At 39.2% G+C, this 21,376-nt stretch overlaps 1 protein-coding gene across 4 annotated transcripts; it reads left to right on the top strand.

The window, feature by feature from the left end:
* The first annotated feature begins 766 nt into the window (after positions 1-766).
* lrch3 (leucine-rich repeats and calponin homology (CH) domain containing 3) lies at positions 767-20,722 on the top strand. Of its 4 annotated transcripts, none has more exons than XM_079465679.1 (21): positions 767-1,151; positions 7,975-8,119; positions 8,615-8,741; positions 8,822-8,927; positions 9,006-9,142; positions 9,314-9,423; positions 10,464-10,557; positions 10,654-10,780; positions 10,908-11,053; positions 11,140-11,216; positions 11,387-11,420; positions 11,507-11,647; positions 12,403-12,450; positions 12,572-12,625; positions 13,528-13,599; positions 13,861-13,894; positions 13,988-14,101; positions 14,341-14,441; positions 14,584-14,721; positions 14,826-14,903; positions 17,651-20,722. In XM_079465679.1, exons 1-21 carry the CDS (start codon positions 908-910, stop codon positions 17,807-17,809), a joined length of 2,286 nt encoding a protein of 761 aa, XP_079321805.1. In that variant the 5' UTR covers positions 767-907; the 3' UTR covers positions 17,810-20,722. The 4 variants fall into 4 exon arrangements, with proteins under 4 accessions (XP_079321805.1, XP_079321804.1, XP_079321806.1 ...); XM_079465678.1 differs by lacking the exon at positions 17,651-20,722 and adding an exon at positions 15,818-17,078 and having other exon boundaries at positions 771-1,151; XM_079465680.1 differs by having other exon boundaries at positions 830-1,151; positions 17,657-17,937.
* The last annotated feature ends 654 nt before the right edge of the window (positions 20,723-21,376 follow it).

The following is a 21,376-nucleotide window of genomic DNA, read 5'->3' as shown; positions in this document are numbered from 1 at the left end:
CTTTTTGCAAAACTATGTGTTTTTATATGACTAAAAGGCATAAAAATGTAAATGAAAATGTGCTTTTGCTATTTTAACCTGAATATATTTAGTAGTGAAGCAACTTTACCCACACTGTATCTTGTGTTGATCCTGCTGGCCTGCGGTTATGTCTCAAGATTAAAATAACCTTGCAGGAGTCCCACAATTTCAACTTGGACTTTTTGCAAAGGCAAAATATGCACGACTTGTAATACCAAGAATATCTATAAGAGCTACTGGGTTGAGAGAATCACTGGTCACTGGTGTGATAGCGAGCGCAATTTTATTTGACCACTAGAGGACATCATTGCTGCAGCACAATCGTGCTTTACAACACACTTAGAAATAGTTTTAAGCCTCTGCCTGATGTGAACATAAACATTTATTTATCACAACATTGTCTCACATTAGAAAGACGAAACATAAACATCTACTAAAGAGACACTGAAACACAATGGACGTATATGGTTGCAGGCGCATCGCATGTATTTCCCACAAATTCATATTAATCATAACATTAAAATATGTTTTAAAATCCAACTACCCAGATATAAAACAACAACAGCAAAAATATAATAAAAAAACATTATTCGTCAATATTTAATATGAGTATATAACAATAAAAGAAGTAAACAGTTTTATATCTTTCTCAATCTTGTCTTTAAATATTTTAACTGATAACTTAAAACGTATTGGAAAATAAAGTTTTAAAAATAAAGTTTAAACGTTGACTAGTTGTACTTTTGCTCGCAGGCGTTTGATCGGATCTTTTGTGCTCCAGACCAGACCAGACCCCTCTGCCCTCCGTGTGTCCGCGCATGCGCACCGCACACTCTCAGCGCTCGTGTGGGGCCCGTGAGGATCCAGCGGGAGTGTTTGCTCTGTAATGGCGGCCTCAGTGTTGCACTCCGCGGAAAGCGCAGTGCCCTCTTTTACCGTCGGTCATCCCGCCGGAGCCACCGGCCATCACGGATTATCTAACGTTCCCGGACCCACGTCTTGGAACCGCTCGCTGGACCGCTCGCTGGACGAGGCAGCGGCCACGGGAGTGCTGAACCTGAGCGGCAGGAAGCTGAAGGAGTTCCCGAGGAGCGCCGCCGGACACGACCTGACCGACACCACACGGGCCGGTACTGTCCCAAACCCTTCTCTACAGACCCGTTTGACAAACGAACCGAACATAGGACCGTGTTAAATGCACAGGGGTCGAGGTTTTCAATGTTTGTTTGCGAATGTTCTGGTGTAAACACACGGGCGTGTGGTGTACTGTACTCGGTTTACACTGTATCGACTCGGCGGTCGTTAAATATCAACACTTTACCTCAGAAATGGCGTTGTGTGATCTTTAGATCGACTCACAGAGTTTTCTCATGATAGTTTTTCGTGTTTCATTGGGAACTGATGTTAGTTGTCAAATGGACGTATATGAAGTAATGCGGTGGATCTGTCAAACCGAGCTCGCGAGAGATCAACACGTTAAATGTGTCACACATTGCAGTGAAGGATGTTTAAGATGCCTTTCCTTAACTTATGGGCTCGATGACAGTAGTTGATCATGTTAAGGATCTTTATGTTGTTGATGGTAGGTGTGGCTATCAAAGACCCAGTTAAATTTGATAATCCTTATAGAAGGATTTGATCATTGATGTAGATTATATGTTGATTTGTGTAAAAACAATACACGTGACGTCATAATTCTGATTCTCATCCTTCAGAAGAAAATAATTGACATTGACGTCTATAAGGGTCTTACGTCAGACCCCCGTCTGCCCCACTTTTCTGTATTCACAGCATCATTTCCTCACCTGTGATTTTAGACAAATCGTGCTGTGTAACTACGACTATTAATAACATCACGATTGAGGTGAGATCTTCAGAAGCTTGTTGAGGTGTTTGGACTTGAGATATTTAAGTCACAAGCAGAAGACCAGCGTGTTCTGTAAGAGAGTTATGGGTCATTCATAGGTGTGTGAAAATGTACTGAAAAAACCTCTTTAAATAAGTCACGTGTTCATAGTATGTACCAGGATAACACGGAGATGTATGGGCTGTAGGACTGCAGGTTTGAAGTCGTAAATGACAAGTGGGTTGGGTGTAGTTTGACAGTTTATTGTCATATAAATATGTGAAGAATGACAGAACAGTTAAAATACCGCTTGACACAGCGGTTTTAAGTTCATGTGTATAATTCCTGAGTTTTTTATTTTGTACGTTTGTAGAAATTCAAACGTAATGCAGATTTTGGGCTTTCAGAAATGAAATGCATTGTGTACTAATTGCATAATTAATAGCATTTCTGTCCTTTAAGTCACTGGAGGATTCGTGTTATTATTGCTCATGTTTATGGGTTTAAACACACTTATGACTCTTGGTTTATGTAATATATTAGACACGATGAGGCATAATTTCTAAACCTCAAAGATCCGCCTGTAAAGAAGCATTATGTGCTGCTTAAAACACCCCGGAAACTATATAGTAATGTGCTAAATACCTCACAGAACACCTTGGCAACCAACCTCAATACCTTAGCATCGTAGCAACAAGCACAAGTTGCATTTCCTCATTAAATGTTGAAATCTAGTGATAGTAGACATTGGAGTTTTCAGTGTGTCATGTATTTCAGCAGTGCTTAAAGATGTGCTGTGAACTCACACACAGTGCGTCTCATGTTAAAACTGTCTGTGTCAATATTGATCGTCTGTGCAGTGCATGCTGGGATCTCTACCACAGTCTCCAATTCTATTCCCATCCAATGCCAATTTACAAAAATACAGACTATAACAATCTACAAAGACACGAAGAAACAGATGCGTGTTGTATTTCTTAAAATGAGAGTATTTGTTATGGTTTGCAAATTATAGCTTGTGTGTCGCTGCTTTGTTTCTGCCAGACGGTTTGTGGTTTTTGTTTTGTTTTCCTTTGCAAGGTTTCTGTAGGGTGACACTAGTTTAACATTCACATTCGATTTGTTTTTATATATTTATCCGCACTAAAATCCTTTGAATTTGCAGTTAAAAAAACCTGACATGTGGTTGCTGCTTTGACTATAATATAATACATTTGTATTGTTCGTTTTTGCTGCGTTTTCCTGAGAACATGCCGGTGTTTCTCATTCGTTGACGAGACTATGGCGGCCCGCCACAGAGCGAACAGTTAGCATTACCTATGGCATTAGCATCAATATGTTTAGCTTCCATATTAGTTCCAACTAAAACAGCAGTCTGCATATTTGACAAACACAATTTCTGCCGTTTAAAACGAGCAGCCCGTCTACACAACGGAGCTGTACACATCACCTCCCCTTTCAGCGCTATATCTTCTTATATACTTATTTAGTGCCAAAAGCACTTTGTTTAACCTTTTCCACATCGCTCCGATCGTGCTTCCAGCTAGAGTCTTGCACGGCCCTCAAATTTAAGCCCTGGCCCGAGACACTCAGACCCTAGCCCGACCCATGTCCGACAGCTAATCAGATTTCTTAGCCCGAGTCCGACTGAAGCTTGTCATGTTTTTTGTAACTCCCCATTTTACAGGCGGTTGCAGCAATTAAGCAGAATGCGTAATTATTATTATAATAATTAAGAAAAATGTTTGGAGTGTTATTTTTGTGGCTCAGCCAGGTGCAGAACGCATAGTCTGATGGCACTGTGAAACAGGCCCGATGCCCGGACGGCATTTTATATATGGTAATAAATTAATGAATTCAACTGTTAAACAATTTTTTGCTTAATTTTTGGATGGTTCAAGCTACATGTTGTGACTCTTTGTGAACTCCCATTTGTGCCCTATTATCCTCATTTATATATGGAGCCAACCAATGATTAAATTACTACTATAGCCATTGTATTCTTATAGATTGAGTCATTTCTTCTTATAGGTTGTGCATAAAATATGCACAATTCTCTTAAGCGGAACATGCCCCCGGACCCCCTAGAGGAAAATACTTTCAGCCCCCATAGTCTCACAAAATTCTGTGGGAAACACTGCATGCCAATCCCATGAATCTCCCGCTGTCCCTCAGAGCAGGTTTGTACTCTACTGTCCATTCATGGATGCCAACAAAGAGATATGTGGAAGATTCTTCTCACTGGATGTTTAATAACATCATTTTTCACAGTTTTTTATGCATGCTGTGTTTTTATAAGAGACACTTTGTGAACTTTCTCGTTAATCATGTTGATAAAGTATCTACAAATAATTTAAATAAATAATAAATGTCTGTGGCAAATTGATTAAAGTTTGATTGGTTTAGTTAAAGGTGGGGTGGGTGATTTGGAAAGGAGCTTTAGCCTGCTAACACTGAAATTAAAATCCCACCCTCTATGCGATCCGCCGTCCAAAACCACACCTCCTCCAAACACATGAACATTTTTCGAAAATCCACATAACGAATTATTCCATTAAATTCTTCTCGAAGCAAGTACATACCTGTCCAAAAGAAAGAGAGCAACTATGGTATCGTCTTCCAGACCCTCCGGCAGGGAGCGATCAACCGATGTTAATTACTCTTTGATGATCCAGACTCTTTCCATCTCTGACTTTCATTTAATAGATTTACTTGTTATCGGTTCCGCAGGAAACTGTAATCGTTGCTGATTGTCCGCCATTCTACCTACATTGACACAGCACTGCAGCACTGACGACTTACGGCGTGAACAGGGTTCCCAGTGGTATGCAAAATACACATGACCAATCACAGCGTTCGGCAAGAGCGGTTTGATTGGGCGAATGTTTTTTAGTCCTACGCCTTTCACAGATGATATACAATAATACAAATATTATTTGACCACAATACTATCAGGATGTAAAGAGATTTCCAACCAACATGACAAAAAAAAATTCTGGACCGGATCACCCACCCTGCCTTTAACGGTGTTTAGTTGAATGTCTCACAGCCATAGATCGCAGTAACTGAAAATATCTCTTAATTTACCAAATAATATGAACATTGGTGGATAATTCCAAATGCTGTCTGTCATTTTGCAGCCATTTATACCTACCGTTTCAATCCTGTTTGTGGAAACATGCTGTTTTCCATACAAAGAACTGATGTAATTATAATGGGGAAATGACAGCAAACATCCTCAGTCTGTCTGAGTGATGATTCAGCTTCTCAGATAAAACTGCTATAACAACTCTGCTTAACGGATGCGTGTCATTTTTCATGCTGAGAATCGGTCTTGAGTCAGTAAGTCACAATTGAAGTACATACATTTATGTCTCACATATGAGTACATAGAAAAAAGTTGTTTCTAGAATATGACTGTATAAATCAGGCTTCATAAAAGTGTTTTCAGAATGTCCTCTCTGGGCACACCCTAAAACAATGCATTACTGTTAATGTTGCTCATTCTGAGATATTAAAGCAAACTTCTAACCTAAACAGGTAACCGTATTAAACTTTGACGCGTAGCGTGTTGGACATGACGAGGCATGAAAGACGCCTCAGATCATGTGACATTTAAAGAGAGGTGAGCTTCTGCTTTTGTAAGCCATCAGATGTTTCACCTGCAGCTTGATCAAATTGAGCAGAATATTATAGAGACGGCTCTTTTTCATTCAACCACACACCACACAAAAGCATTCGGATGGGGATTTCGTAAATGTTTACAAGAATTGTGGGAGCGAAGAAAACTGTACTTGAACGTGAAGTCTGTCCAGTGCTTGTCACTTAAAAATGAAATATAAACAAATTAAAAGAAGACTAAATAAAAGCACCGTTTAATGCAGATGCTGTGTAATGTTAGAATAGGTTTGAAAACAGTGTTGGCCTGAAACGATCGGTCCTCCGGGCAAAACGTAGAGACTGTTAGGAAAAATTATAAATGTTACCTTTGTCAAGGTCCATCTAGTGCAGTTATTTTATTTTATAAAAGGGATTTTTAGGTAGTTGAGCCATCTCATACTATAACTCGTATCTCAACAGTTATGATTAGAGGATAAAGAAAAGAGGAAGCTTATGGCACGTTTCCAACTCATCATTTGTCATTTTAAATAGCGCAATAAATATCTCACCGTGGACTTACTACCGAGGTATAACCGTGCAGTGAGATTTTAATGTTGTTACATCCCTAGCTGGTACCCAAACAACATTGAACCCCACTGACTTCCACTGTATACACACAAACCACAGAGACATTTCCAAAAATATCTTCTTTTGTGTTAAACAGAAGAAAAGATCATATACAGGATTTGATCCAGATGAGAATGAACAAATGATGACGGAGGTTTTATTTTTGGCTGAACTATCTCTGCAAGTGGCTGTTTTACTGGAGTGAGCATTTTAAATCTGAGGATAATGGAAAACTGTCACAAACAAAATGGACAAACGTTCTTAGTTGTCTAATATGAATCCCAGCTGTTTGTGTACTCATGATAGTGCGTCTGTGTGTGTGTTGGTTGAAGGTGGATCTCTGTGTAGGAAGCCGACGTTACAGTCAGAGTTCTTCCTGTCTTCCCAATCCGGATCTCTGCACAGCTGCACTTACAAATAAAGATCCAGCTTGCATTGGAAAGCCATCAGTACGCACACACACGCACATGCACATGCACACGCACACACACACACACACCTGATGCTGATATACAAGATGTAAACGCGACATATACACAAGTACTATCACGTAAGGCTTAAATATGTCTAATATTGGTTAATTTTGTATTGCCAACAAAAGTGTATCGTAAATATTCGAACTGCTGCCCATCCCTAGTGCCAAACACAGTGAAAGCGACATGTTCGCTTTGTCCCAGCTCTACATAAATCTCAGCATGCATTCTTTAATTCCCCCCCAAACAAAGACTAAACCGAACCAGATCTCAGCTCTCTTACTTTAGCCAGTTTGAAATCATTTACGAAGGGCCGTCAGAAAAAACAGACGTATGCATCATTTCTTTAGATAAGACATCAGACCTGTCGCGCACACTCCTGACGCAAACTGGTTATGTTTGGCTAACGTTAAATCTTTAGCATCTTTACGGCATGATGTTTTATATGGTTTTGCGCTTCGCTATTATTAGAGCCCGGTCTGCGTCTGATGTTGTCATGCGTGAGGACACAGGCCTGTTTTATGTAAGTCAGAGCAGAAAAATGGACACTTATCTTGCTGTTAGTTGGCTGCCAGCTATTTTTGGTGGTCATGGGGTCCTGATCATAAGTGTTTGTGGTCTGTGTGAACACATCCGAATGCTCGTGTCTGTGACACACGTCAAATGCTTGTAAATATATAGCCGTACGTTGTTGATTCTGAAAGGTTTTATCTTGAATTTGCCAAACAAACTTGAGATGGTGCAAATACCAACTGGAAGGCAGCTACTGTTAAACAAGAAATAAGTTTAGTTTCTATGCCTGTTTTTTTTATACGTTTTTGTTTGTTTGTTTCATGTGAACGTCCCGACACGATCTGTGCTCAGTGTGAAAACTCAGATCTTCTTCTATATATAAATGCTTACAAGAGGAAAGAGAAAGACAGACATAAACACAGCCGTTGTTCTCACAGCCGGTTACACAGATCTCTGTAACAAGAGTCCAATAGCAGTTTCCTTGTTTTCCTGAATAATCCTTCAACATTTTGTCATCTCAGCCCGAGGGGCTTTTCCACAACACCGCCTCACCGGAAATGAGGTCACGTGGCATCTGGATTTAGAATTATAGTAGAGTTTCGTCTGATGTGGATTACCAATAATTCTCAATAAATGTTAGGCTGATGAATTTGCCTGTATTTGGTATTTTGAGGTCCGCAGATGATTGGCTGATTGTCAAAAGCGGTACCATCCGACTTCCCAGAATCCACCAACATCCTTGGACAGATTTTCTATAGGTTCTGACGGTTTTCAGATTGTTTAGTGATTTTCCAGAATCTCGTCTCACACATGTGCTTTACATGAACAGAACTTAACACAGGTGCGTGCACATCTGTTTCTCATTCTCTCTTTCTCTCTGTTTGTTATCTGCAGATCTGTCACGGAACAGGTTGACGGAGCTGCCGGTGGAGGTGTGTATGTTTGTGTCGCTGGAGAATTTAAACCTGTACCAGAACTGCCTGCGTTCACTACCAGAGAGTCTGATAAACCTTCAGTCTCTCACTTACCTGAATCTCAGGTGAGAATCACTAACTTTCATTACATGACACATTACACAAGATCTTCACTTGATATTACTCACTTAAGTGTCATAATTCACTTTTTTATCCTGAAATCTATTACTGGCCAAATTTAAAGGAAGTTTGAAAGCACTTTAAAAATAAAGGATATACAGCTTTGAAACGTAAAACAAACATGAGAGCAAAGAAGAAATGTTTCGGTTACTGAAAACCATTTAATGCTTACTCACATTTGGTTCGTTTTTTACTGAAATAGGAAGCAATTGTGTCATAAATGACTAAATATCTTGTCAATGCTGGGGAAAGAGTTAATGGTGGTCTCATAGTTTTGTGTGTCAGCCAAAAAAATACTTGGCAATCACACAGGAACATTCTGACAACTTCCCAGAACACCAAAGTAAAATACCAGAGAAGAACCACTCACGATTTCTTAAGAAGTGTAAAAATATGGTTTGTTGGTTGGTTCTGAACATTTCTTCATTTTCTCTTTGCAGTCGGAACCAGTTGTCCACTCTGCCTGCACATCTGTGCCGTCTGCCTCTCAAAGTCCTGATCGCCTGCAATAACAAGCTGGTTTCGCTGCCAGAAGACCTGGGCAAACTCAGACAGCTCACTGAACTGGTGTGTGACCCTCGTATGGACCTGAACTTTCCTTTTATCTTCACATCCTCACACCCATCTCTTGTCTTTTTGTCTTAAAGGATGTCAGCTGTAATGAGATCCAGACCCTTCCTCCTCAGATCGGTCAGTTGGAAGCTCTGCGTGACCTCAACATTCGCCGGAATCACCTCGTTCGCCTGCCTCCAGGTTAGACACGCACCAGAACGAAACGGGTGATGTTTTCTTCCAGATGTTTTTGTTATGGCAACGTTGTTTGTTTTGCAGAGCTGGCAGAGCTTCCGTTGGTACGGCTTGATTTCTCTTGTAACAAGGTGACGTCGATTCCCGTGTGCTACCGTAATCTCAGACACATGCAGAGCATCATTCTCGACAACAACCCGCTTCAGAGCCCACCTGCACAGGTAACACATCTCTGAACAGTTAAATCACTTTTTGTTAGCTTTTATTATTTATGAACTTTTTTATTTGTCTGCGAATGTGTGAAATGTGCATGTAAAATTATGTTTAGGATTCAGCCAAGGTAAAGTTAAAATTGAGACAATGTTGAGTCACGTGTTTTTGATGTGTTTTAGATCTGTATAAAGGGAAAGATCCACATATTTAAATATCTAAACATGGAGGCGTGTAAAGCAGCGTCAGACCTTCCGGATTATGACAGAAGACCACTGCCCTTCGGCTCCTGGTGAGAACACATAACATATCTAATCAAACCCAAAAAGCTAAACTACACACAAAATTGTCTCCATGTCACTGCTCTAGATAACAACATGCATGTCCATCAAATAAAAAAACTATGAAATAACAGAAAGCATTTGTTGTTGTGAAATATAGTACCAGCACGATTTTCCGAGAAATGTTTTTAATAATAGTTTATAATAATAAACCAATAGATACAGTAGACAAAAAGAAGAGAAAGAATGTGCAGATATTAGCAGAACATGTCCAAGTTAATGTGCTGTATTACACCTGTGGTTATTCTGCTACATCTATTAAAAATTCACCAGCGGTTCCTTAAGACACCAGAGGTTGTGTGATTGTATCACAGGTGTGTGTTATTTAATGCAGTTTGTTTTAACTATACTCTATTTCTGCTTTTATATATTTACATATATTATAAACCATTTTAAGTTGCACTACATACATCTTGATTTATTTTATCTTATTTTATTACTATCATCATCATCATCATCTTTCTTTTCGTTTGTTTACATACTTGCACTATTTGTACGCAGCCCAGCTGCGAATGCTTGGACAATACGAATGTACATATTGTCATGCCAGTGAAGCAAACTTGAATTTAATTCGAGAGAGAGAGAGAGAGAGAGAGAGGTGTGTGTGTGTGTGTGAGAGAGAGGTTGGATTGATTGGAATGAAGTTATGAGGATAGACTACAGTTGACGGCAGCAGTTGAGATGATGTAGAAACTAAGATTAAATACTTTGCATCTTCTGTTTCCTTATCAGACTGGTGTTGTATTGTACAATTACTGTTCATAAAGATTTTGAAGCATTTTTCTAGAACATTGAAATGGCCTATTCATATTACGCAGTCAAATATGCTGTTTTCTTTCTATCGTCATCGGTTGGGTTTTTTTTACACACAGACTAATTTTGCTATTAGAAATGCTAATTTTAATAAAAGGTGATTCCATTATGATCGGTTGTGCCGTCAGTTAATTTTTTTCCTCGTTTTGTAATTTACTGGCACATAATCTCTTCTCAGTGCTGAAGATCTGTGTTCCGGCCGGCCGTACGGAGCGCTGGATTCTGGCTTCAACAGTGTGGACAGTGGAGACAAGAGGTGGTCTGGAAATGAGGCAAGTGTTTTTTAACATGTTATTCCATTACCTATTATTTTATCATTTAAAAAGGAATTCTGTTATACTGATATTTTTCTGTTGACCCTCTGACAGCCTTCAGAGGAGTTTTCCGACTTGCCTTCGAGAGTTGCAGAAATCGCCAAAGACCAAAGGCAGCGGAGAGATCGAGAGAGAGAGCGAGAGGAGCTGCGGACCGGCTCTCACATCACTAATGGAACATGTAAGATGAACACGAAACATCCGAACATTTATTAACATTTCGACAAATGTGATCATATCAGTTAATGATTGTTTTTGTGATGACACGTTGATCAATGCCGTATGTTCCACATTGTCTTTTTCTTTAGTGGACTCTGAGATTGAGCAGATCGATTTTATCGACAGCTGTACGGGAGAAGAGGATGAGGAAGATGTGCGGAGCCGTCGAGGGACAGAGCCAGTCAGCCTCAGCTCCCAGTTCATGGCCTACATTGAAAGACGAATAACCGGAGAAGTGAGTTTCACAGTTTATCAGATGCTGACAGAATAGTTCTTAACAACGCCTGTCTGCTGTCACAACTCACATCTTTGTTTTTTCAGGGCTCACCTGTGAAGACAATCCCATCCAGAGACTTCAGAACTGATGACCCCAAACGCCAAAGCTCCTTAAATAACCGGTAATAAAATACTGACATTTATTACACAGGTCTCTGGAATGCTAATCATACTGTTAGTTTGGGCTGCCACCGTTGTATTAAAAATGTATGACCATTTTGTTTACGCATTTTACAAACTGTTTTGGTTATTGGAGCTTTGTTTGTCAGTAACTGTTGTTGTTTCTTCACAGCTCTGGGTCAGATGTGTCCTCACACTCTCATCAGGTGAGAGTCGCCGCACACACACACATTCTGTAGGAGAGAGCAGAGTTCAGTGTTTTTACTCTTGTTGCTGTGGTTGTGTCTGTTAGCGAGTGGCTGGTGTGACATCAGGATCTGGTGCTGGTGTGGAAAGAGTGAGACGGGAAGCTCATATAGCAGCGCTGCGGTACGAGGAGGAACGACTGAGAAACAGATCAGTGCAGAGAGACGCTGTTATGAACTTTGTCAAGGTGCACAAAGACACACACGTCCACACATTTCTACGTCACTGGCCGAAAAACCAACACTGTTTTTACCAAAAATATGCACAAAACATTATTGTGCTGGGTTTTGAGACTATTTTGGTGATTCAACTAGTTATTAGTATTTCATTTAAAATTTTAATTTCGCAGACATGCAATCCTTATTTAAATATATAGGCTGGTAACTATACATTCAGCTAAATGAATGAAATAGATACTCACGTTAATAGTAGAGCCCACACAATTGTTTTACTTTTACTTTGAGTAACCAAACATTACAGTGAAAAGGAAAACAATTAATAATTGTGCAACAGTGAAATCATGAACAACTTGAAACATGTTTAAGAAATAAAACTGAATAATGGCGCCATCCTCCTGACGAGAGGCGTAATACAGATTATTTCAGGCATGTGCATTAAGAACCGATAGTTTCTTTGAATTGAAGATCGAAGAATCAATATTTTTTACCCAGCCCTAATACATTTATTAATTTAAGTGCAGTTTATTAGAAAAATATTTTATATAATTTTCCCCATAAATTTGACATGAAATTGAATCAATGTCATGTTTCTGGTTTCATTGTGCACGACATGTTGACATCGCAGACATTCACAATGGGTCGTAAGCCCAGAACAACATGATGTTTATCAGTTATGTGTCTGTGAACACGAAAACCATTAAAAAGAATAATTTCTTACTTTTCCACTCACGAAAAGCTAATATTTCTCCTTTCGTATCGGCAGATTAAGTCATCTCCGAGCCCTACGAAGCTCAGTCCAACAGACAGTGAGGTGAGTCTCTTCCTTTAGATTTATCATCCATTCCTCACATAAATCATACCAGCCATACCCCCTCCCCCCCGCATGTGTGTAGCGTGTTACCTGAAGTCTCATGTGTCATGTCCCATCTCAGAGTCTGTACCCCTCCAGACGGTCCACTCACACAGATGACTCCGCCCTCTTTATGGTAAGAGCCAATCACACCGAGTGAAATGATGAAGTCCTGGCTCCATTCACTCGTCGCCTCATCTCATTCCTCTGAATTAACAGCTTAATTTGGGTCACCCAACACCAGAAATCACAACATTAACTTGAAAACTTCTCTTCTGGGTTTGGAATGAGTTAGGCCATATGTGCAGCATCTTTAAAACGGTCAAAATCTGAGTTTCATCTCAAAACAGAGATAAACATTTCATTGTTAAGTGCATTACTGTAAACAAGTTTTTAAAACTTAAGCACAGATGTTGTTCATACAGCTTAACTTCTGAACCCGAATCATTCCTTGAAGATTATTGAAACGCCTCTTCTGATGTGTCTAACCTGCATTAATATTAGAGCTGCTTTTCCTGGCTAGCGTAGCATCTCTAACACGCCTGCCCTGCTTCTTTCCTCACGGTGTCTCTCTCTCTTCCTGTCTCTCTTTCTAATGACATGTCTGTGTCAGAGTGAGTTTGAACCTCTACTCATATTTGAGATAGATACAGACACCAACACAATAAAGAAGAGACCAGACCCACACAAACAGGTGAAAGAGTCACACAAACACACGCAAATGTAAATATTTTTAATTATTTACATATTTAAACACACACATTTAAAGAATTGACCTTTTCGCACAGATTGACAATCTTCAGGGTGCATTTTCAAGCACATTGTGTGAGGTTAAAACACACGAACACTTCTTTCTTCTCCGTGTACACACTAGAAGTAGTGTGTCTCTGCACTTCTTGTTTACTTCCTCGTATATTGGGTGTAATCACCTATGAATTCTGTGCCTTACACTTCCTTTAACTCTATTTGATTTCTGCTTTCATTGTTTTTCTTCTTGATGTTTTTTTTCTTGAAACCTCATTTTTTTGTGCTGGCTAGTCTCTCTCTGCTCTTCCGCTGGATGGCTGTGTGTCTCCTGTTTTAGCCGTGTCCCCCTCCTGTACGCCACAGGTACTGCACCGCATGCTGCTTCTGCTCAAGTCCAACTAGCAAACAAGCTTACGTCATGATGCTTCTTCATGTTTTTAGAATATTAAAACCCCATACACACTGTAATATTGCAGCTAATGCATGCGCATGCTGATTCAGGGTTTGTGAATTGTCAGAAATGTATCATATAGATGTGGGCTAATAGGTGTTTACCATGAACTTGATTTTTTTCTGTCTTTGTATTCGTTTTAATTTGTGCTGAATAATTCCTGCCGTCATAAGCAAGGGGAAGATTATGCCGCGCTGTCTCCCACCGGTACGCTTTTGTTTGAATCACAAACTCTTTTCATTTGAATGCGTTTTTTTTAAACCTTCAACATTGTGACTCAAATTCCTGTCCGTCCCGCAGCTCTCCAATCACCTACTTACCCTAGCCCATCTGCCCCGCCCCCTTCACGCAGCTCCACCCAGCGACCTGAGAGTTACCTGTTCCGTCTGAATCAGCGAGAGCAGAAGAAGAAAGGTGTGTTATCTGACGCAGACGCTCACACCGCATTCTGATAGGCTGTTTGTTTCAGTCTTTGGGATGTTTGTGATGTCATCATGCATGATTGAATGTGTACTGTTGCGCTTGTTGCGATCAGTTTCAATACAGTGTCAGTCGTCTAGAGTATGTTTGCATGTATTGTATAGTTTCATAGGATGATTAGATGAGAACTCTTGGCTTCCTTATGCAACGTAAGACTCATTTATGGTTTACAGGAGACTCAGGTGTGCAGAGGGAGGAGTCTACAGAAACCACTCCCACACAAAGTCCGGCCCCAATAGGAGAGGAGTTGGAACTGATAGAGCAGCTGAGAAGGGTGTGTCTTTAAACTGCTACATGATTCTCCCCTAACTGTCATATGGTTCTTTTATCTAAATGTTAGATTAATGTAGAACTTTTTTCCACAACATGGTGTTGTTTGACTGCTACAGTGTGTCATTTGTGATTTATTTCTGTAGAATATCGAGTGTCGACTCAAGGTGTCTCTGCCCAGCGATCTCGGGGCGGCTTTGACTGACGGGGTCGTCTTGTGCCATCTGGCCAATCATGTGCGTCCTCGGTCCATACCCAGCATCCATGTACCCTCACCGGCAGTGGTGTGTGATTTTACTTTTTTTGTTGATAGGGTCTTTCTTTTAATTCTATGTATTTTGTCTTTGTGCAAGTATTTCTTACAAGTATGTTTCTTGTGTTTTCTCAGCCCAAACTGACAATGGCCAAGTGTCGACGGAACGTGGAAAACTTCCTGGAAGCGTGTCGCAGGATTGGAGTCCCTCAGGTATATAGACCTATTACACACATATTATTTCAAACCTGTCTAATACTAACCCAGTAAAAAAAATGTCCAAATAATTTGTGTCCTTTTACTAATCTTAGTCAACATGAAACCAAAAATTCACCCTTTTTCAGCATCTTGTCTTTAATGTTTTAGGTCATTATTGTAGTTATTGCACTGATAGCTTGCTGGAGAGCTTGACGTTCAACTTTCTATCTGCCATTGACTAGATTTTAACATCAGGCTTTCCATGTTTTTGCTGTTATACAGCAGGGGGCGCAGTTGAGCACAGCATCTACACACAAAAAATATTTTTGGTCATCGTTCTGACTCCATTCTGGACAAGAGTGAGACATGCCCACATTAAGGACATGCATATAGACCTTTTCTATTCTTTTGATATAGGCCACTTTAAAAATAGAAACAGCGCTGGTCCAGAAAACATCCTGTTTCAGTTTTTACACTGCGCAAACGTTTGAAGAAAATACAATCAACAGAACATTTATAACTGAATCAAAGTGTTAAATATTGTTATCATTAAATGATAAGATAAACCAGTGTAAATTGAAAGCAGAAGTGCCTCTGGACCAGACCTTGTGAAGTGGTCTTTATTCTGCAGAAAAATGCTGGTGATGGCCGGGGAAAGAGTTAACCTTCACATCTCATCATCGGATGCGTCTCAATAAATGTTAGAAACATGACAGAAGTCAAATGGGTTGTAAATATTGTTTCATGTTGACTTGAAACGTACTCTTCTTTAACATTTCTTGTTGTTTCCTTTTAAACGTCCCCATGTTTAATAGCTAATACCACTAACACTTTCTCTCTCTCTCTCCCCCCCCGTCCCCACATTCCATCTACCCCTCTTTCAACCACACATTTCATATCCCTCCCTGCTTGTGTTGGCGCCGCGGCAGGATAGTATGTGTTCAGCAGGAGATGTGTTGAAAGGGGAGGTCATGTGTGTGTTCAGGCTGGTTGAGGCCTTACTCTCCCTGGCTCCGCCTCCGCTTCACTCCGCCCCTTCCTCCCAGCTGGCTGGTTTTGCCCTCTTCTACCTGTCTGTCATGTCACTGCTGTGTGCTCTGTACTGCCACCTGGTGCCAAGCGTTTAAATTGCACATGCAGATCAATTACTGCACTGAAACGGTTTGCGTGCGACACAATAGCCAGTGTTGATACACACAGATATTTGTTGCCTTTCTGAGTTTCACACAATTTTTCCTTCGTTTAAAAAAAGGAACTTGCTGCTCAACTAAGACAGTCTGCAACTTGTGTTAGTTAAAACAATCCAAATTATTGAGTATCTTTAAGTCATTAACAGTCCGGGTTAAAAACTGTCTCTTTACCCCAATTCACCACGGTAAGCTTATTAAGATATGATATATGAAGTCGTAGGGTATGATTTCATAAGAAAATGTCAGTTTGACTTCATTTTTACATGCGTTAATAAAAGTACAGGAAGGAACCTGCAGTTTAATGTTTCAAATAGAGATGGCGATAGAGAGCCAAACATTACGCATTTCCACGAACAATGTGATTGCCAGTTAAGTAAATAAAAGAACATTGAATTAATAACATCACTTTTTCTTTGAAGCCATTGTAGGTGTCCTTACCGATGTTATGAGCGTCAATATGAGAATGAGTATTTAAAACTGTCAGAACGCGGTTACTGTGTATCCTCTCTGGGTACGTGTCACTATTGTAAAAGCCCCGTCAACAATGTTGAGCCATATTTTTGCATAATCTCTGTAATGGCGGGGCTACAGGAGGGGTCAAATGAGGGTGTGTGTGAGCTTATTTACAAAGCACAGAGGTGAGGTCGTCCAATCAGCCTTAAAGACAAGAGGCCTGTGTACTAAACCAGCCCTTTATTCCGCATTAGTATTTTTCCCAAAGGATGCCAAACCATAAACTCTCCGTTTTATCCCTTTGTGCCTTAATGTGTGAATGTCCACGTCTTCCACCTCACAGTTAAACTGCATCTCACAGCATTAAACCCTACAGTTGTCACGCATGCCGGCCAGCACAATACGACAGTGCCAAAACAAATATGCTGTCGATTACATGCATAGTTTAGCACAGTGTGGATGCATGTGTGTGCCATAATGTCCAGTTTTCCTACAGCCTGACTGTTATCCTCTGCTTTTCTACAATAAAGTCAAACCTTCTGTTCTTAGTATGTGTCTCTTTCTTCTTTCTCACATGTCGGTCTTTTTTGGTCTGTGTTTTTGCGGTTGGTGTCTGTGATAAACTCTGACTAGAAACAGTGGTGTGCTGGAAACACATGGATGCTTTCTTCTTTTGTGGTTTCTGTTTATTTTTTAATGCACGTTTTGTTCAATGCTTGGTTTTATTATGTACAGTTCGTCAGTTTACATTATTCAGAGTGAGCAGAATCTCTTATCAGCTGACGTGATGTAGGCTTTGCAGGCAGTTTGATGTTCATTTTTAAGACGCAGAGCTTGTTTGAACCCTATAAAATCATGGTCATGATAGCGGCTTACGTTTGTTCCTAGTGTTCGATTGACGGCTCTGATCTCTCAGCTGTTTCTGTCTGATTTCTGCATCTCTTTTGCTTTTCTTTAGTTTCCCACAGTTATCTTGATTAATGCCCCATTTTTCACTATTTAAGTTGCTCCATTTGAAACATTACGTTTTTTCAGTTCTTTTGTGTTATATTTCTCCATTGACATTCCATTTTTCCCCCATCCTGTTTGTTTTGCCCCTTGCTGTGTGCGTGGCCGTAGAAACAGCTGTGTCTGCCTCTGCACGTCCTGGAAGAGAGAGGTTTGTCTCATGTGGCCGGAACAGTTCAAGCTCTCTTGGATTTGGCCCCGCCGAAGCAGACGTCATCCTCCAGCTCCACCCCGACCAATCCCAGCACTGTCTCCCCCCTCGCTCTGTGAGACTGATGCTCAGACTGACCAGTGAACAGATGAATCACAAGGAAGCTCCTCTTATTCTCGTGAAAAATCTTAGAAAGGCTCATGAACGGTTCTGTAATGGTAACACTCCAAAACACACAAACACACTAGCCGCTTTGTGAACACACAACAGCCCTCAGATGACAAACAGCAAACGCAATAGAGACATTTCTTTAAAACAATGTTTGTCTTTTAACAGTTATTTTACACTTTGATATATATTATGGGTGGTGTTTAATTTGTAGTATTTTGTATTATTATTATGACTATTGTTATTATTGTTCACAGACTCTCAGGTGATGTGGGTATGAGGCCTAATGCAGTCTTGTCAATATCTGGCTCGTATTTGATCACACAAGGAAAAAAGGAAACGATCTCTGTGTAAGATCATCAACTAAGATTTATCGCATTATCTGAAATGAAAATACTGTAACAATTCATTCTTAATGGTCTTTTTATCATCTTCCTACGGAATACGATTCTTTATAATTTATTTTCATTTTAGACCCATGCGGGTGATCGCTCACTTATCTGAGAGTTAATATAAAAACCCTGTCTTATTTCACCACGAAATCAAAAGCTATCAGAAACAATGCTCAAATATAATAATAATAAAATCGATGTCTATTTTAGGACACAATACTTTATTTCCCGGACAGTGTAGCACCATTGTGAACATTATTGTGATTCAGTAAACGTTCCTTATGGAGCAATGTTGCCAGTTGTTTACACTGCATTGTTGGTCGCATTGCATTTTTAAGCAAAATAAAAGTTTTGTCTTTTGATTTTCTGGTGAAATGCGAGCAGGAGGTTTATTTAAGTAGTTGAACAATTCAAAACGGCATGTGTTTGAGTGAAGTACACTAATTCAGAACGGTCTGATGCATGAGGGACACAGACTACGTTATTGTCTACTACACAGGAGACGAGCTGGAGCTTTCCTATGTAGCGACAGGGTTATGTTTTAAAGGACACTTTTAGTACTACAATCAATGAAAACTATTCAAACTTAGCATGAGCTCGCAGACTTTATCAACCTTGTTAAATGGAGAGGTATAGTTATATAGAGCAAGGTTTGGGCACACGTGCATGACGGGCACAAGTTGTTTTTAAACAAATATATGTAAAGAAGTTTGAACGACACAGTAACTTAACGAATGCAACACTTATCATAGTTTTATTGCTTTTGGTTTGATGTTTGTAAAATTTATGGTAAATATGTGCAAACACTAGGGCTGATCGCATTGCTGTTATGTTTCTATATGTTACATGTCTTGCATGCAGGGAATTCTGGGTGCTGGGAGTTAGACAGAAAGGCGGTGGCAGTGTAAAAGATGTTTTTTATTTGAATTTTAAATGTAAAAATAGTCACCTCTGCATGGCTTGCTCTTATGTTTTATATGCCAACACCACAAATTTCCTCCCAGGGCCGGAGCTGGATTTGTGCCTTGAGTCTAAGATCCACAGACATGCTTCAAAGTTTTATGCTGTGCCACACGCTGTTTGTTTCTAGACTGATCTGACATCAGTAGACTGCTGCCGGGGTTCCTAGAGTAACTTCTGAACGTCCAGCAGTATTGCTTTGCAGACTCAAGCTGAGGGTGAATCTCACGAAACCTGTCCGGGCTAAGAACAATAACATCACATTGTGAGATTATATTCATGACAGTTCAACACCGAATGACAAAAAAATGATATCTAGTATAAATTGTAAAATATTTATCATGGTAATATTTAAGATAAAGTATTTAAAATATGACTGTTGTATTCCAGTATTCGCATTGCAATACAGCTAAATGTGATATTACAGTACTGAGAAACATTAAAAGTAATTGCAAAAAAGTCCAATTGCAAATTGGTAATGAAAATTTAGAAGGAAATATGTTTCATTGTCATAAAATCAATATTAATGGTTCTTGAAATGGTTTCATGATCTTCATGATAATTCTATTATTAACATTGATGTGCATATTTTTTCGTGAGATTCACCCACATGGTCATGAACATGCTGTTTTATATCCTTGGAGTTCTAAGGTTCTACAGCAGCGTTTATAACAAACATCTTCCTCCTCAACATCTTTGAGACTGAAACAATAAGAAGCAACGATTGAGGGATGAAGAGTTTAAAAAACAGAATCAATCTAGTTACTTTTTAACTTGCTTTAAAAGGGAAGTTAAAAGAGTTAAAAAAGCTGTAAATCTTTACATTAAGGTGCTATTAGTTAACATTAGTAAATGCATTAGATAAAAAACGAACACTTTAGTTTTTCAGCATTTATTAATGTTAGATCATGTCAATACAGTTATTCATGTCAGTTCATGGTGCATTACTAATGTTAACAGTGACAACATTTGATTTTAATAATGTATTAGTAATTGCTGAAATGAACATGAATTAATATTAATAAATGCTGTATGAGTATTCTTCATTGTTACTTCATGTGAGCTAATGCATTAACTGATTGTTAACAAATAGCACCGTATTGTAAAGTGTTATCATATATATATATTACAGAAGGTTTTGTATAGATATTTTAGTATGTTTGTTCTTTCTCTTTATAAAATAAATATCTTCGACTAGGGTGTTTCCCCCAGCAGAAATCATGTCTTTCTGAATTTCTTCTGCAGGGTATGTCTCTGCGTGTCTGTACAGTAAATAAATACATTCCATACGTTTACAAGTATGTACCACTGTCCACCCTGAAACAAGAGGACTTTGTGCTTTCAGACAGATGACACGTTTGCCCTTTTTAGGTTTTTATTTTCACTACGTTTTTGAACACGTCCCAGCAAAACTTTTACTGTAATGTTTATACGTTAGTAAAAGATGTTAGTATTTTCTGTTATGAATATTTGGATTTATTGTGAAATACATAATAAAAAGTTTCCCATGTCGTTTTGTTGTTTATTGAATGAAAGCATAAAGTAAACTTGTGGTACTGATGTGTCTTTAAGATTTGAATTACACATGATTTTGGGGTTTCTTCTGGGATGTGCATATAGAAATAAGAAACCCAATCATATAAGATGAGAAAAGATGAAATCTTATATATAAGGTGGGTAAATGTATTGGTGTAGCTATAACGGGTGATAAGCTTAAGTCTTCATTAGAGCACTATAATTTATTTTAAACTCATAACATGTGTGTAGATTCTTTCAAGCTATTTACAAATGAGAAACATATACCAAGTGTTTTGACTGGTCTATTAAGATGATCCTGTTCAGGTTGTCAACAACATTGATTTTATTGCATGTGATGAAAATATACAACACAAATGACAAATAACACAAAAATTACAATTAACAATGGGGACAAAATTAAAGAAACTCATGATTTAATATGAAGAGACAATAGACATTACCTGTTTATAGAAAGTAGACTTCGTATATCTAGTTTACTGTATATATCTAGATTACTTATATATCTGGAGACCGTGTATCTAGATTACTGTATATATCTGGAGACCGTGCATCTAGATTACTGTATATATCTGGAGACCGTGCATCTAGATTACTGTATATATCTGGAGACCGTGTCTCTAGATTACT

This window comes from Barbatula barbatula, assembly GCF_947034865.1.
Source record: "Barbatula barbatula genome assembly, chromosome: 10".
Lineage (NCBI taxonomy): Eukaryota > Metazoa > Chordata > Actinopteri > Cypriniformes > Nemacheilidae > Barbatula > Barbatula barbatula.
This window is presented reverse-complemented; position numbering and strand designations above follow the sequence as displayed.